This window comes from Lagopus muta, chromosome 5, assembly GCF_023343835.1.
Source record: "Lagopus muta isolate bLagMut1 chromosome 5, bLagMut1 primary, whole genome shotgun sequence".
Lineage (NCBI taxonomy): Eukaryota > Metazoa > Chordata > Aves > Galliformes > Phasianidae > Lagopus > Lagopus muta.
Genome location: NC_064437.1, coordinates 23,403,399 through 23,419,792, shown reverse-complemented (window position 1 = coordinate 23,419,792; position 16,394 = coordinate 23,403,399). Strand labels below are relative to the sequence as shown.

Here is a 16,394-nt window from a genome sequence, read left to right as displayed (position 1 = left end):
AAGCAGTGGGTCAGTGGCAAACACATCTGTGACGCTTAAGGGATCTTGCTCACGTGCTTACAATCCCACCAAGATGAGCTGTCTGCATTGAACTTAATCAGTGTCAGAAGGGCATAGAGGGCAGCCTGGAGGGGGAAGACAACTCAAACACCTGACCATCCACCTGGGGGAAAGGTAGAGATTGCCTGATTTGAAGAGAGAGCTCAGGAGGGAGGAAGCTCTCAGCTTTGCCCCTTGTATTTTTACAGAAGTTGAAGGGCCTCAGAGGGCATTAAAGAAATAGGAACTCCCTGGCACCTGTGTCTGTTTTGCAGCAAGTCACAGGGGCGGTGTCCTCAGCGCTCTGAGAAGGAGTATTGAGTAGGCTTGAACTGCTGGAGGTGCATTTCAGTTGCTTTTATTTTTTGTGTCAGAGCTAGAAGTACAAGACCCTAGGGGTTGCTGAAATGGTTTGTGCTGTGGATTCTCTTTTCAGCAAGGAGCTGTGGTGAACGTTCTCAAAAAGCAGCGGGGTGTCTGGTGGTGCACATCTGACTGATTGGTGTGGTTGGAGGCACAACTCAGCCCTTGCTTTGGAGAAACCAGTGTGCACACATTGTTAGAGCATGCTAACCATGAACTGCAGATTTTGATGTTCAAGATCAAAACCTTCGTGTTGGGGCTGCTTTCTTCAGCCACATAAGAGACAAAAATTACATTTGTTCTTGCACTAAGCACTTCATTTTTTAAACACTGCCCTCCTATAAATGCACTTCATTATGTCTATGAAATGAAAGAGCAAATAGCTATGGACAGTCTTTTGTGTACATTTATGGGAAATTTATGGGAAAGCTCCTTGCCACTACTTAGAAATCAGCAGCCAATGAAGACTTAAATTGAGAAATGGAGATGCTCTCTCTCCTCATGATTTGGCAGTGAGCCTTTAAAAGCACTGGTCCCTGCAGTGTGCCTAAACTCTGAATGCTTCCTTGAAAGGCAAGGAAGTTCCACCAAGATGAGTAGTGCAGTGTCTGATCAGTCACCCAGCCAGGTGAGGTCCTACTGCAGCACTCGCTGTTGTTCAGAGAAGACTGAAAAGCAAAAAGAACTGCCCTCTCCAGCATTGCTGCAAGTTGGAAGAGGACAGCAGTAAGTAATTTGTCCTTTGCAAAACGAAGCAGTTCTTGAGTGCCTGTTGCTGTACTTGATATAAGATCTTCATATTTCTGCTAAGGGGAAAACTCAGCTCTGCCTCTCAGCTCTCATGCAGGATGCCTGAAGCAGAAGAGTGTTATTCCCCCTGCTTGCGGTGCAGGACACCGCAGTGGAAAAGCAGCTGCCTCTGCCTGAGTGGGCTGCTGGAAAGGGTGGCTGGCTGATTACTCAGCCCCTGCCTGACAGCACCGTGCTGCTCTGTACACCTCCTTCCTGGGGCTGGTGCTGTGTGAGTGCAGTCTGCCACTAGCTCTGTCCGGCTGCATGTGCGTGCTGCTGCAGTGTGGGAGGAGGAGGCGGGTGCCCTGAACTGGCAGCCAAGGGCGGAAGCTTTTTGGGGTTTGCTGTTGCTGCTTGAGGCTTTCATAGAGTTGCGGCATCTGAGCTGGGATGATGCAGGCACACAGAAGCAGAGCTGGGTCTTCCCCCAGGGCTCAGTCTGGGCCAGCCTCAGCAGTTTTTGGCTGCCACATGGAAGATCACACAAAGCGCGTCCAGCCCATCCCACTCCCAGCCATGCAGCAGAACTTGAACTATATGTACCCCCAGATCTTTTGGGTGGATGGCTGTGCCGATGCCAGTACCTCCTGCCATCCAGCATCCCCTGTCGCTCCCTTCCCTCCACCGGTACCCGATCGGAGGAAAAAGCCAAAGAGCAACAGAGAAAGGAGCAGCGTCGGTTTCCTGGTGATCTTCTTGCTGATCCTGCTGGCCCTCACTGGAGTGGGGCTGAGCATGTTTCAGATTTTCCACCTGGAGAAGGAACTGGCTGAACTCAGAGAGGTAAAGTCTGCCTGGTGGCCACACAGGCTGTGGGGAGAAAACAGTGGCAGTGATGTGTCTGCCATGCCAGTGTGCGTGGGGCTGTTTGTTACTGTGAAGGACTGCTCTGTTGGTGACTGTGGTACATATCTGGTTGTCCTGATGGTTGAGGGCTGCAGGCTCTCTCTCCCTGTGCACTTAACCTTGCAGCTCTGCATGAGCACTCAGAATAGCCGTTGTTGAGATGGTCTGGCTGCATCTAGATGGTGCTTTTGTGCTCTCACCCTGCTAAGAGAGCTTGTCACTCTTCTTTTGACAGTCTGTCAGCACTGAACACATCCCTCCAGCCCTGGAGAAGCTCATAGGTGAGTTGATGTACGTAGAGGAACTCCTCCTTGCCAGCGTGTGTGAATGTTCCTGCCAAATTCTTCCCTCCCCTTGTCAGGTGCAAAGGCAAGGGTGCAGCTCTGATGCTCTGGAAGTACTCATTACACTCACTTGAAGAAGAGCACATGGGGAGGGGGTCCTGCATCCTGCTTGCTGGAATGCTTAGTGGTGTCAGTGTGGAACAGTTTGCTTCTGCTTTAGGGTCTCCCAGACCCAAGTGGGGCACTGATACTGAGAGGGATTCTGCTGTGGAAATGAATTTCTGGCTGTCCTAATGCACTGCAACAGCATGCACAGAAGGAGAGCAGAGAACCAAGATGCACGTGTTACCACTTTTTCTCTTTGCTCTGTAAGATTTTTGGGATGACATACAGAGTTTTGTTTTCCTTGGGATTGGAAGATCTGCTTGTACCCTTGAGAGAGAGCAACTTTGTTCCTAAATTCCTTTGGTACAAAGTCTCGATGCAGTCAGAGTTAGATGAGAAGATCCTGATTCTATGGTGATTTTATTCTCTTTAAAAAATGTCTTTTCACTGAAATTGAAACTTTCCAAAAGAACCTACTTTTTTTTTTTTCCTAAATTTAGAGGAAAGAAAAAGTAGTTTCAGTCTCAATGGAACAATTTTAAAATCGTATTTTGAACTTTCAAACTGTCATTTTTATGATCTGTGTTCGTGTTATTAGTGATGAAATCTTTTTAAAGGCCAAACAACTGGCTTAAGCAAACAAGATGGTTCTAAAATCTGAGAGCTTGATGCTCAGAAGTAGACACTGAGAGAACGGGCAAGATGGAGTAGGATGGGGTCCCTGTGCCCGGTCACTGTAACCAGCCCATTTCTCTAGGAGGACTCAGACCCTCCATGGAAGGTAGAATTCTCTTACCCATATTCTGCCCTTCTGAGGACAGGGTCTGCCTGGCTAGGCAGGTGCTTTCAGGATGTCTCAAATAGCTTTTCTGGTCCAGCTGTAAGGAGGTTTGGTACTTGGCAGCCAGATTTCCGCTGCTGTGGGAGTGCTGGGCTGGAGTGAGGCAATAAAGCAGGTATATCTGTGACAGGACACAAGCAGTCACCTCAACACAGAATAAAGAAGCCATGTAAAGGCACTGTATTATCCCTCTCCTAAAACCTGAGTGAATGTCCTCTGCTTGAGTTCACTGGTGGAGTCATTTGAAGATGAAAACTTTCCTTGCTCTCTTGTTTTTTCCCTTTGCTTTGGATCACATCTGATCCTTTGCTTCAGCTCTTCCTTTCTAACTCTCTCTAATGTTCTGTAGCATTTTGCTGAGCGTCTTTCTATCTCTTTACAGCAAGCCATGGTGCCTATGTGCTCTTTGCTGCTGGGAATCTACCTCGCTTTAGCCTTGTGGATACCTGTTCTTCTCACTGGTTTGGCTTCTCCATGGAGCATAGGGCTAAAGTCTCCTCTGTTTGCATGCAGGGCAGGGGAGCAAGCCAGTGAAAAAGGAAGCAAGGAAGGCAGCACATTTAACAGGTATGTGCTGAGGGGCCAGCAAGATTTGGGAGCAGAGAACAGGGCAGATGTTACCGAGGTGAAAGGGGCAGCTTGGCTGTCATTGCAGGGAACTGCCTTGCACAGACTTCCTCATTTTCCTTTAGAAATGCGTGTGCTCTGGCAACTTGAAGTTATTCCACTGCTAAAATATTCCTCTTATTCAGGCTTTTTAATGAGAGATATATTTTTTCCTTTGTTTTTTGTTTTTGTCAATGAGGTGCTTTCAAAAGCAGCTCAGTTGGGGGTAGGTTGGGGGTAGACTTCTCATGCTGCACAAAGGACACAGAGAACAGGTGACTAGGTTGTGACTTGGGGTGTAACTGAAGGGAAAACACGTTAGTGCTTGTACTTACTGCACTTCCACTCTCATTCTGGCTTCCAGGGAACCCCACACAGCGGAACCTCCCATTGGAGTGGGAACCCATCTCTGGTCATGCCTTCACCAGTGGCGTTCAGTACCGTGCCCAGGGCCTTGTGATCAATGAGACTGGTCTGTACTTTGTGTACTCCAATGTGCTTTTCCGGGGAAGGCATTGTGACAACGAGGTGTTGACACACGTTGTCTACAAGAGAAACCCAGCTTCACCAGGCAGCCACGTGCTGATGGAGGACAAGCGCATCAACTACTGTACAAAGGAGAAGATGTGGGCCCGGAAAAGCTACCTGGGGGCTTTATTCAAGCTCAGGGAGAGGGACAGTCTGTATGTCAACGTTTCCAAAATTGATCTGGTTAACTTTGAGGAATCCAAGACATTCTTTGGGTTATTTAAGCTTTAAGAGGTGCTGTTGAAATGTGGCTGGCAGCACCCCACGCACCGGGACATGCAGGGCATGACGGCCACTTGAGAGGCAACGGTCCTATGTTGCCAAAACCAAAGCAGGGTCTCACTCTAGGAAACCCATCAAGAAACCACGTTTCAGCCTTCTGCATGAGAAGGCTCAAGCAACAGGTAAAAGCTTGAAACCAGACCTCTAGGAAGCACCTGGCCTGTCCTGTGGCTGTCTGAAGAGAATCACGCATTTTCTTCCTCCGAATAAAACCACCGCCCTGAAATGTAGTGCATCAAAGACCCTGTTGAAACTCACTACTTGCTCGAGAAGACTGCTACCTGAGAAAGTGCCAGGGCCTCAGCGGCACTGGCCCACACATGCTGTTATGCCCCCCGTGAGCTCAGGCCATTTGGGGACAGCTGGCCTGTGTCCAAGAGGCCCTCAGTCTGAGCTGTGCTGTGCCATGCCATCGGTGGGGATGTAGGAGTGAGCTCAGGCTGCTTCCCCTGAGCAATGGTCTGCCCATCCCACCTGGACACTTGGCACTGTAAATTGTCTGGCAGGCACCCACCTACCAGTTGGCTTGTTAAGCATGGTAGGTTTGTTTTGTGTTAAATTATTGACTGTTCCCTTCCCAGAAAATATCCCCACCCCTTTATTTAACTCACCTTGCAAGGAATGTGCTGGAAGTGGTGATGTTGTGAGGGGTCCTGGCCCTGTGGTGAAAACAAGGTCTTGCTGAATCCTCCCCATCTTATGGTGATGGGTACAGCATAAGGGGCCAGGTATCCTTCTCACTGATAGGACCTGAGCAAACCAGCCCTAGCTGAGCATGGGATGCTCTCTCCTGGATAAAACACAGATGGTAAATAAAGGTATATTTTTCTAGGAAATGGCACTGTATTCTCCTTATGTGGGACAGAAGGCTTTTGCAATGGCCAAAGCCCGGAACGCCTTTGGTCAGTGGACAGGACCCTGCTCTACCTCTAGCAGCGTGCCAGAAAATTTTGCTCCCTGCCTGGTGGGGCACTGGGTCCCTGCCAATGAGCTTTCAGGCAATGAAAATTGTTGAGATCTGGGGATCAGGAAGGTGTGAGGTGGGCAGCTCGGGCTGGGCAGCTCCATTTGATCGTCATGGAGAGGAGTGATCTAGAAATGCAGGGTTGAGCTCCAATTGAGGGGAATATTGGTGGAAAGTTTGGAGGGCCTCTGTGCTTTGTAAACATTGCTCTGGATGTTATTTGTGGGCTATGGTTCGGATGTGGGTGGCTGGGAGCTCTCCCCTGCATGCTGGAGGTAGCGGTGTTTGGAGCTGGACACAAGCTTTTCCCCGCCCCCAGGTCTTGGCTGGAAGTGTTCTGGGAGGCAGAACACTGGCTGCTGAGCACAAGTGCTGCCATCCCCCAGAGCACCACACTCCTCTCGGTGCCTCCAGCCCCAGCAGCACTTCACATGGCAGTCTGAGGGGTAAAGAGAGGAAGTCATACTTACTGTTAAATAACATTTGCTCACTCCAGCACTGGTCCACAAAGCTTCTTCCTTGCATGGATTAACCTCAACTTGCCATGTTGTCACTAGGCAGTACAAAAAGGCTGTGCTGCATCATTTTTGCCTGTGGTCCAGTCTTCTTGCAATTCAAACAGTGGTTCTCCCACAGCATGCAACATTTATTTCCTTTTCTCTGGTGCTGTCCTCTGCTCTGTGGTGTATGGCCTGTGGTTGCTTGCTTTGTGGTAGCATGTTTCTTTGAAACCCAGGAGTGGACGAGGCCATTGGTGCAGACAGGTGAGGTGAACACTATGCCTCTGCTCATACAACTGGCCCTGCTGCACAGTGGAGCTTTCCATTGCATTTCTCAGGAAGGAAAGTGCCTCTAAAAGTCAACAGTTAGGAATCTTTTTTGCTTAGCTGATGCTTTCCCACTGCACCCATCTCCTGCTGTCAGAGGGGCAAACCACTTAGTGCAGATACAGAGGTGTTGGACTGAATCTTTTAAGGAAAGGCTGGAAGCTTCTTCCCTTTTCGCCTGCTCTTTATGCTGTGTTGCTTTCTAGACATCCACCTGAAGAATGAGTGTGCATCTCTATACATCTGTATGCTTGCAGCAATTTCTGAGCACATTGTGTGCTTCTTTTCTTTGCTGGTGAGGAACAGCTTAGAGAGATAAAGAGCATTCAGCACCCAAAGGAAACTGATGCTGAGTTTATGCACTCTGCTATTGTTGTATTAGTGAAGGGTTGAAAAGCTCCCAAAGCTTTGTATAAATCAGCACAAGGCAGCTCAGCCATGAACCTGAGCTCTGGGGCAGGATGTGGCAGTTGCTCTCACTGCACATCAGGAGGGGACAAGAATCTGTTAACGTTTTTATCTGATGTGCTGACAGGAATGCAGACCTGCAAGTCTCAGAGATAGTGGTGTGGTGAGGTGGATGGTTTTGTAAGTCGAGCTGGGGTCTCGAAGGGGACAGAGCTGCCTTTTCTTGTGGGACAAAGCTATGAGCCTTGCTCCTGAGTCAGCAGCTGCTACTGTGTGGAGCCTGTAGCACAGATGCCAGTTACACACGTGCTTCTGCCTTGTGATCCCGTTCTCAAACATCGCTTCAACCTGAATGTAGAAAACCCACAGCTGAGCTCATGGGCTGTGGCTGAAGATTCAAAGTCGTGAAGATTCAAAGGTCGTGACAGAAGCATACAATTTTAAACTGCACAGGGTTGATTCACAGACTGCTTGTGAGAGCAGCTTTATTAAAGCCATCAGTTTAATTATCTAAGAAGCTGTTCACTGATTGGAGTATTTGCTTAATGTTAGCATTCTTTATTTAATGATGGCATTGTTAATGCTTCTGTGACTGAGGGAACACACTCAGAGTGGTGGTGCATTGGAAAGGGCTGCTTTTTCTGAGAAGAAATGTTTCCTAATATCCAGCCTGAACCTGCCCTAGCACAGCTTGAGGTCTCTCCCTCTCGTCCTGTCGCTGTTACCCAGGAGCAGAGACAGAACCCCACCCTGTCACAGCTTCCTTTGAGGCAGTTGTAGAGAGCAGTAAGGTCTCCTCTGAGCCTCCTGCAGACTGAACGATCCCAGCTGTCTGTATAAGCCAAGCTCCTGTGTCCTAATGGAAGAGTCTGGGCCATGTGTGGAAGTACTGCAGGGCTTGGGCAGTGCTTAATAGCACTCCAGGGAACTTCTCCTCTGTAGAGAACACAGCTGAGAAGTGATGAGTCCAGAGCAACTCCTGTGAAGCACCTTCTGGTCAGCTCCTAGTGCCTGGGGGTCTTCTGTGGCTCACAGCCTTTCTTCATCTGTGCAGGCATTCTATTCCAATGTGATACAGCTCAAAGCTGATCCAGCAAGTCCATTGCAGGCACACCAACTCTCATAGTTAGCTGAACCCTTTCCAGGCAATGCCTGCATGTCTGGGGTGTGCAGCTGGCCAAGCCTGCATGACATAGAAACACTCATGCTGCTATGTGCCGAGCGTAGCAAGCTGCTCGAGGGAGATGGGCGCTTTCGTGGTTGATGTGTATCAGATGCTGCATCCTATTTATCTACCCTGGTGGGGTGAATAGTGCTGCTTCTACAGCAGAAGTGCAGGAAGCGAGAGGAGGTTTGGCAAGCTCTGAGAGGCAGAGCCTCTATGAGGTAGGATGAGTAACGAGTGAGGCTGAGGTTGGGTGCTGCTCCTCACGGACCCGTAGAGATGAGAGCTTCTGCTGCGGGCAGCTTTCCCCCCACAGAGAGAACCACCTTCAGAGAAGCAGAAATGGCCTCTAATAGTTATGGCCAGTGTCTCCCATATCCCTCCTATTGATATTGCACCTGCATCTCCTGATTTTTCACTAGGCTGTGGTTACTTGTGCTGCAGAGGAAGGTCACTGGCACACAGTGAAGGCCTGTAGGGCTCTCGTAACGCAGAACTGAAAGAAGCCACTGCTGGCCAACAAATGCAGCAGTGTCACAGACTTGAAATGGAGCTCCGACATGGACTGGCTCTCAGCAGGTTCACCCAGACATACGTCTTGGCTCAGACATTGCACAGATTAGTTGTTGTAGTTAGCTGATATGTGTTATATATGAGTCTTTTTGTAACCCTCCAAGAGAGAAAAGAGAGCGCAAGAATGGAAGAACCAGTATTTTTTAAGCTACTCTCAAATCCTTTGAGTTAAGCAATCTTCTTTCTGCTTGATCAGACAAGCTTCATTATTGCTGCTATTTTTCCTTTTCTATTTTATTTTCCCCCTTAAAGGCAGCCTTAATGTTTCCAAGTTTTGATTACTGTGTCTTGTGGGGTTACTTCCAGGTCATGGAGCTGTAAGGAATATATGAACCAGATTGTGAAGGGGGGGAAGCTTAAATATTATTTTCTAGTGTATATATATATATAAATGTATATAATATTATATATAGTATATAATATAATACTCTTATTTTTCTATCACTTAGAAGAAGAGGCACGTTACGTCATGGTTACAAAAGTGTAGTTTTAGGCATGACTAAGTGACTGAGGTTTAATGCAAAGGGGATGAGGTGAGTAAGAAGAGAGGAGGAGCTGGTATGCAAGGTGAGGGAAGTTACATGTGGATTTCTCAATCTTATTTTAAATATGAGAAATAAAGACATAACGATTTGTTGCTGACTCATCTCTTGAGGTAACATCAGATTCAGATATTCCATTTCCAGCACACAGCCAAAGCCCTGATGCATGAGAAGTAGGACTATGTGTTGTGGTGGACCTCCTGCCCTGTCCTTGTCGGGCAGAGGGAGAGGACCTAAGAGATGGAGAGGAAAGGAAACAAGTCTCAGCTCAGCATCACAGGCAAACCCCCTCCCTACTTACCTTAATTCCCCACAGAGTGTGTGCTCTCCTGAGCCATGTGAGGGGCATGCATTCCACTTGGCATCATTTGTGAGATTTATGTTAATAGATTAAAATATATATATATCAGAAAAGATATCTGAGAAGGAGATTTTTCCTTCTTAGTTTAAATAGCCTATAAGATAGTTGTTCATGCTGCTATGATGGACATGAAGTTCCCAAAGAAGAGTGCAACGTGTTTATGGCTGTTGCAGTTCTCAGCTATCAGAGGATCAGCCAAAGAACTGGTATGAGCTGCACAATCTCAGCCAAGACTCCAAAGGGCGTGCTGAAAGACTGACTTGCTGCTAATCTGTTTATCCATGCTCCCTGCTGAGGTATCTGCAGTGGAGAACGGGTATCCAAGAACTGCCTTCCATTAAAGTTCTGAAAAAGGAATTTAAATAATAGAAGATTAAGAATGCTTAAGGAACAAAAGAGGATGTGATTTCTCTGATTCCCTGCGTGGTTTCAAGAGGGCAGTGCTGGGAGAAATTCAGGATATTTAGTGAATAAATCCCACTGCTGTCCTTAGCTTGGACAAGGGCAGGTTATAAGGCTAGTTCTCAAATAGGCCCAGAAGGATGTTGTTGCAGCCTTTGTGATGATCCCTGCTTTTGCGCTCTGAAATCAGTCCTGCATATCCTTGCTGCTGAGCAGCCCACCAGGTTGTGTGTGGCTTTGCAAGTGTGTTTCTTTGCTGCTGCTGTGAGGAGCAGGAGGTATTTGTGGCTTAGTGAGCTACTGTCTGTTAGCTGAGCTCTTCGACCATTGCAAACATGAAAGTTTTTTTGTGGGGTAGGGGGTTGTTTCTGCCTCCTGCCCACAGCTGCACTTTCTTGTTTATCTGAGCTTACAAGAATTTGAGTCAGGCTCCTCTGTTGCCCTACTTACTCTTACAGCATGAGTGGGGAACAATCATTTTCAAGGTTTGCTTGAAACTCCCTACTCACATCCTGTGGAGACCCTGCTTGCTGCGCTGGAGAATGTGAGTCAAGAGAGGCTGTTGAAGGAGAGAAGGGGATGATAATTGCTTGGTCCAGCTGGGACCACGTTAGGTATCATTAGGTCTGCTTGTGGAGTCTGTGTCTCCTTCTCTGCTCTTGAAGCATTTATTATGTATTTATATGCATTCTCTTCTGCACAGGGGAGAGCTCGTGGGCAAGACGTGGTATGATTCATCCAGCAGTAAATGTATCCATACAGTTACTGTATTCAGTGCTGTCCCAGCTTTGCAGTTAAGATGTTCAGTACCTGGCAAGATCATCTAGACAGTGATGCAATAGAAATAACCGGTGCTGCTCACTGGACCTTGAGATATGTGACTTGTGTTTTGATGCTAATGTAACTTGCTGGCCTGACTGTTCCTGTTCCACAGGAAGCATGTACGATAGTAAGGATACAGTGATGGATGCCCAGTCTGAGATAAAAGCCTGTGGCAACCCCAACAAGTACCAGATGATGACCAGGACATGGCATAGAGCCTGCCTAGGAGAACAAGTAAAGCCATCCTACACAACTCCCACCTTTCTAGTTTGCTAGAAAACCTAATTAAAAACCTTTCTAAGGCTTTTAAGTATAAGTAGCGGAACCATGGGTCTTTTAAGAGTTTTGTAATTTCCACTCTTCTAGCTCATCTAACGGATTAGGAAGCAGAAAGCACAAGAGAACATGAAAAGGGGCTTGGAACCTTATACTGATGACCCCCAACAGCATTAATTCCTTCTAGTACCAGGCTGTTCACCAAAGGGTGCAGGCTTTATGAGGTGATGTGCACTCCTGTCTCTGTGTGCTGGTCCTGCAGGATGCTAGCCTTTAAAGGTCTAGGTGCCATGTCAACTGAAGCTAATCACACCACCACCGCCCTTAGACTTCATAGAGAGCTAAGTGGACAAAAATTCAGTGCTGCTCATAGGAGGGAGCTAGATGTGCTGGAGAGATGGGTGGGATGGTGATGACTTGGCAGACCACAAGGCTGCCATGCTCAAGGCTGCTGTTTATAACTGCTAGGTGTGAATGAAGAGCATACCCAAGAACTGTACAACCACTGAATTCTGTGAAAAATCCTAAAGTGGGCACTTTGATAGCAGCAGTTTCATTTCTGTATTTCAGCTCATTGCCTGTAAACCACATTTAGCATGTCACTTTATAGGACACGGCGAAGAAAAGCGTGCTAAGTTTTCCGCAGTACTCATAGTGGAGTTGCACCAAGCATCAAAAGAGACTAAGGAAACTGGGCCAGTTGTGAGTCTTGTCCTCTACCCACCCATGGCCAAGGCAACTCAGCACACCTAGCGATTCAGGGGGAGAGAATAAGGTCAAAGGAACAAAAGACACGGCTTAGACAAAAGAAACCAACATTTATCTTAAATCATAGACTTCTAGTAATTTCAACTGTACAGCAAGTGTACAGTTGAGAAACTTGACACTTCTTTCTTGTGATCGAGTTGTCTCTTCTTCTATCTTGAGACTGTTTTCTAGTGATCTGTACCTTTTGCAAGATTGGTCCTGCTGCTAAACACTTTGTTTTTGCTTTTTAGGGGCATGAACATCTTTCACCGAACTGCTTGTTAGCAATGCGCCTTGCATAACTGGTTTCTCAGTTTGGTTTTTCTTTCATCCCTTTTCATTCTGACCCTGTAGCTCTGCTATCTAAAAGTGCTATTTCCTGTGGTCTTAAAAAGCACGGTGAATAGATTCTCCTACATTCTTCTCTTGCTGAGTCTAAGTAGGTAAATAGGAGCAGGTAGGCAGTGGAGCCCTGTGCTGACCCAGAACCTTACACAGAGCTGCTGAGTCAGTATGACTGCTGGGAATCCCTCCTTCCCCACACCACTGAATAGTGTCATGGTCTCCCTTGGCCCTGTCAGCACTGCATACGTGTCTCCATTACAAAGACTGCTTTTCCTCTCACTGCCCTTGTGTGCCGAACAGGGATGGATCCCTCTTTATGGAGAAGCAAGACTGAGCCATGATGAAAGCTCTGACTCCCAGCTGCTGTAGAAGAGGCACACCTTAAACCCACTAGATGTGTGAACAGTGCAAATTTAGACAAGAATTGGTACCTGCAGAGGGCTGACCCTGAGCAGCTCTGCAGTACCCACCCAGCTGCTCCACTGCAACAGGCTTAGGGGAGAAAACAAAGGGAAAAGCTTATGTGCTAGGGAAAATTAACTTACTGCCTGTTAAAAAAGATTGGATAGTGAAAAACAAAATGAACAACAGTTCTTCCCCATCTGTATTCAGCTTCGCCCCTTCCCTCATGCCTCCCCTACCTGGTGGGGCAGTGGGATGGCAGCTCCAGTCTGACACGGCTCCTTCCTTCTCCTCCTTTTTATTTACGCTTTCCCTCCCTGGAAGGACCCACGCAGGAACATCAGAACTTCTCTCCCCAGGGGCTGCAGGGGAATCCCTGCTCAGCGGCGCCATTTTCTCTCACTTCAGTACTGCAGAATGGGCGCCATTTTCTCTCACCTCAGTGCTGCAGAGCGGGCGCTGTTTTCTCTTCTCTCAGTGCTGTAAAAGCAGCACCATTTTCTCTTCTCTCACCTCAGCTCTTCAGGTGTTTCTGCCACTTTTTCCCTCAACCCTCACTGCCTGGCAGAGCATTTTGCACTTTCTTAAGCACCTTTACCTAGAGCCCCACCAGCATACTGCTGGGCTCAGCTGCAGCCTTGGTGTTTCCATTCCCTGAGGGGTCTGGAACCTTCTGGAACCCTATGGAAGCGCCCACGATCCACACAAGGCAGCCCTGCACTCTCCTCACAGAGACCTGCAGCCCTCACTGGGCATGGACACCCAGCACCCCGCCTGAAATAAAGCCTGCAGCTTACAAGGTTTGGGAAGCAGTGTTAACAGGAGGGCAGTGCAGCCTCATAGAGTGCTTTAAGTCTGGGACCTGATGTAGAGATGTGTGCTGAGGAAAAGCCCTGTGTCAAGCTGGGGAGAGCAGGCAGCAAATGGAAGGATCTGGAAATGATTGCTAATGGGAAGAAATGCAGTCTCACAGATGCAGATTTGTGAGAAAGATGGCTGTGGTCAGGATATTAAAAATAAGCCGTTCCAGTGGGAAGGATAGTGACCTGGAAGCAGGGGTACAGAGCTGGGCTTGTGAGGCGGCCGTGTCTGCCTCAGGTGGCTGCCACCATACTGCAGCGGACTGTTACAGATGAGATGCTCCTGTGAGCGCTTTTGGCTGGAAAGGAAAGCCTGAATAGAAACTAAAAAATGCTTGCTTTTGGTAAGAGACCACTCAGAGCAAGGAGGGAGAACGAAACTTAAGTAAAGTGTTTGCCTGTAGTGCTCCCCTTGGCCACTCAGTCCTGTCAGCTGGAGCTTTGGGCTGGACCACTGGCAAATCCCAGCGAGCCCTCCATCAACCCCAAGGCTCGTCCTTGTGCCACAGGCTGGCGCCCTGGGACTCCTTTTCCTGCCATTGCCCTTTCCCCCATCCAGGCTCTGCACCTCCCTGAGGATGGGGCAGGTTTCTTCCTGCCCTCCTTTTAAAAGCAGATGATAAATGGTGAATGTACAAAGCCAAACACAGCTAGTAAGTGCCTTGGCAGCAGATGCCTGCCTTCAGTCTCACCTCTGGGCTGGAAAATGTGAATTTATTGTCACAGTAATGCTGCTAAAAGTGTCCTGGTGGCAGATATTTTGCAGGGCATACTGTTGCGTTTACTGGCTAGCTGGGGAGAAGTCTGTTTGCCTGAAAGATGGTCTGTCAACCCGAAAGAACCAACCCCAGCAAGAACAAATGTTCACTGCAGCTGTCTGTGTTTCTCCCACAGTGACCTTGGAAAACAGTGTGGTACGTTACCAAATCTATTATTTATTACAAAATCTGTATATTACTCTATCTATTATGTTTTATAGAAGATGAAGTCCCTGGTATGATGCTTTATGGAGATTTTGGGGTGCTGGCTCTACAGAAGTTTAGTCTAATAGCAGAGAACAGGCAGTGAGCAGTAGATAAGGTCCGTCGCTCCCAAGGACACAGGACTTCAGACTGCGTGCTCATGGAAAAGGGCAAGGCAGAGCCCTCAAACATGGGGCAGCCAGCAAGTAACTCTCTGGGGTGCCTTATTTTCACATTCCAGGCTGGTGTCAAGCACCAAGGTATGTCTGCTAACTGCATACTTGCTTGGTGGGACATCTAAAATTGCTTCAGCAGCTGCATGAGGCTGCAGACTGGGAAAACAGCTATAGCAAAGAGGGATGCTTCTTCATGGAGGCCTCCTACAAAGTGCATTTCCCAGCTACCAAATAGAATCTTGCAGCCCCTTTTTGTGGCTTGATATCCCAGGAATGCTGTGACATGTCCTGAAACTGAGCTCTTATGCATTAGGAGCACACAGGGGCTTCAGAGCTTGACTGCAGGTGTAAAAGCATGAAAGGACTGTTTACTTGTGCTTTAATTTTTGCTGGGCCTTCTTTGTCACAGCCAGTTTTCTCTCTGAAATTAGAAAACTTTGAAGCTTGAAGTAATTGCTGCTTCTTTTTTTTTTTTTGCTCAGATAAATGTATGCTTTTTTCCCAGGCAGTATTTTCCCATTTGGCCTTTGCTGACTGCTATTATCTGTAGGTACGTTTTGTGCTCTGCGATGTATTTCTCTTTGCTCTTTTTTTCTGCTTGCTTGTTTATTTATTTATTTATGATGCCTTTCCAGGTGATGTATGATTCTTGTTTTTATCCTGTTTGATGATTTGCACGTTGTTCGCCAGCATTTAGGGTGCCGTGATGCATGGTGGCATCATGGGCTGTGTGCACACCTCCATATGTCACTGAAGTTCTCTCAGCAATCAGTGATGACTCATATTTTTCTTGGTTTTTTTTTTTGTGTTTGGTGGTTTTTTTCTTCTTTGTTAATGTTTTCATGAACTCAAGTCCAGGATGTGCTGTATTTTAAAGTTCCCTCCAAGAAAGATGCTCACAAGCGGTAAGACATTGGAATGAGTAGCTGACAATGGTAAGGATATGGAGAGAGCAAGCTTGAATGGAGGTGCAATACTTGTGATAAGCAAAAATAAAAAATAAAACATAGCCCAAATGCTGGCAGGCAGCAGCCAATTGTCTATGTATGCATGTGGGTGAATGTCCAAAAGTAAACTGATTTCTACCTACCACAGTTTCTAGAGCTGATGCAACAGCTCTGAAGGCATCTTCTCTCTATGCAGCTATATGCCCGGTTGAAGGAGAGCACATGATTGGAGGTGGATGAGGAGAATGCACAGCAGGGAACAGCTAGAAGAGTTTCATACATTGCACTCCAATCCTCCTTGTGCTAGGGCAGTAAGCACATGCAAATATTTGCAAATGATGAAGAAAAGACAAAGTGAAGTTGCTAATGTTGTATGAGATGCTTATCTCATCCAGAGCTGGTTACGCTCCATTGTTGCAGAGAAAGAAAAAGCAGTGTGTGAAAATACTTCATTTATCTCATAAGCAAGGTTTTAGCACCCTTCTCCTTTGCCACAGAGTTCTGTTTCACCTGCACGAGGTGAGGTCTGGATGCTGAGGAGTGAGAGCACCACAGTGGCTGCAAGACCTGGTGAAAAAGTAACTTAGGTGAGTAGGAGATGTGTTTGGAGATCATGGGGCTGTGGTAAGTTCTGGGGAGTGGGAAATGCCACGAACTCCTTGCCAGAAGGGTGAAGCTGCAGGAAGGGAAGGTGTGGCAGCTGACCACACAGCAGGGAGGAACTACTCAGAAGCCCTGCAAGGTCAGCATTAATGGTCAGAGATCTCAAGGAGGTGCTGTAATTCCTATGTACATGCAGGTGTGAGGGATGCACCAAAGGCTTCAGCCTGGTGCAGTTGCCTTTGAGTTCTTAAAGGCATTATAATCACAGAAATAATCTCCTTTGTCTCAGATACCAGTATCTTGGGGACACTGCACTGCATTGACAC

At 47.5% G+C, this 16,394-nt stretch overlaps 1 protein-coding gene across 2 annotated transcripts; it reads left to right on the top strand.

The window, feature by feature from the left end:
- The first annotated feature begins 1,486 nt into the window (after positions 1-1,486).
- FASLG (Fas ligand) lies at positions 1,487-16,018 on the top strand. 2 transcript variants are annotated; one of them, XR_007376980.1, is made up of 5 exons: positions 1,487-1,977; positions 2,276-2,321; positions 3,784-3,837; positions 4,241-5,224; positions 15,963-16,018. XR_007376980.1 is itself a non-coding variant. In XM_048944536.1 (4 exons), exons 1-4 carry the CDS (start codon positions 1,585-1,587, stop codon positions 4,633-4,635), a joined length of 888 nt encoding a protein of 295 aa, XP_048800493.1. In that variant the 5' UTR covers positions 1,487-1,584; the 3' UTR covers positions 4,636-5,420. The 2 variants fall into 2 exon arrangements, 1 of the variants encoding a protein (XP_048800493.1); XM_048944536.1 differs by lacking the exon at positions 15,963-16,018 and having other exon boundaries at positions 4,241-5,420.
- Positions 16,019-16,394: the final 376 nt, after the last annotated feature.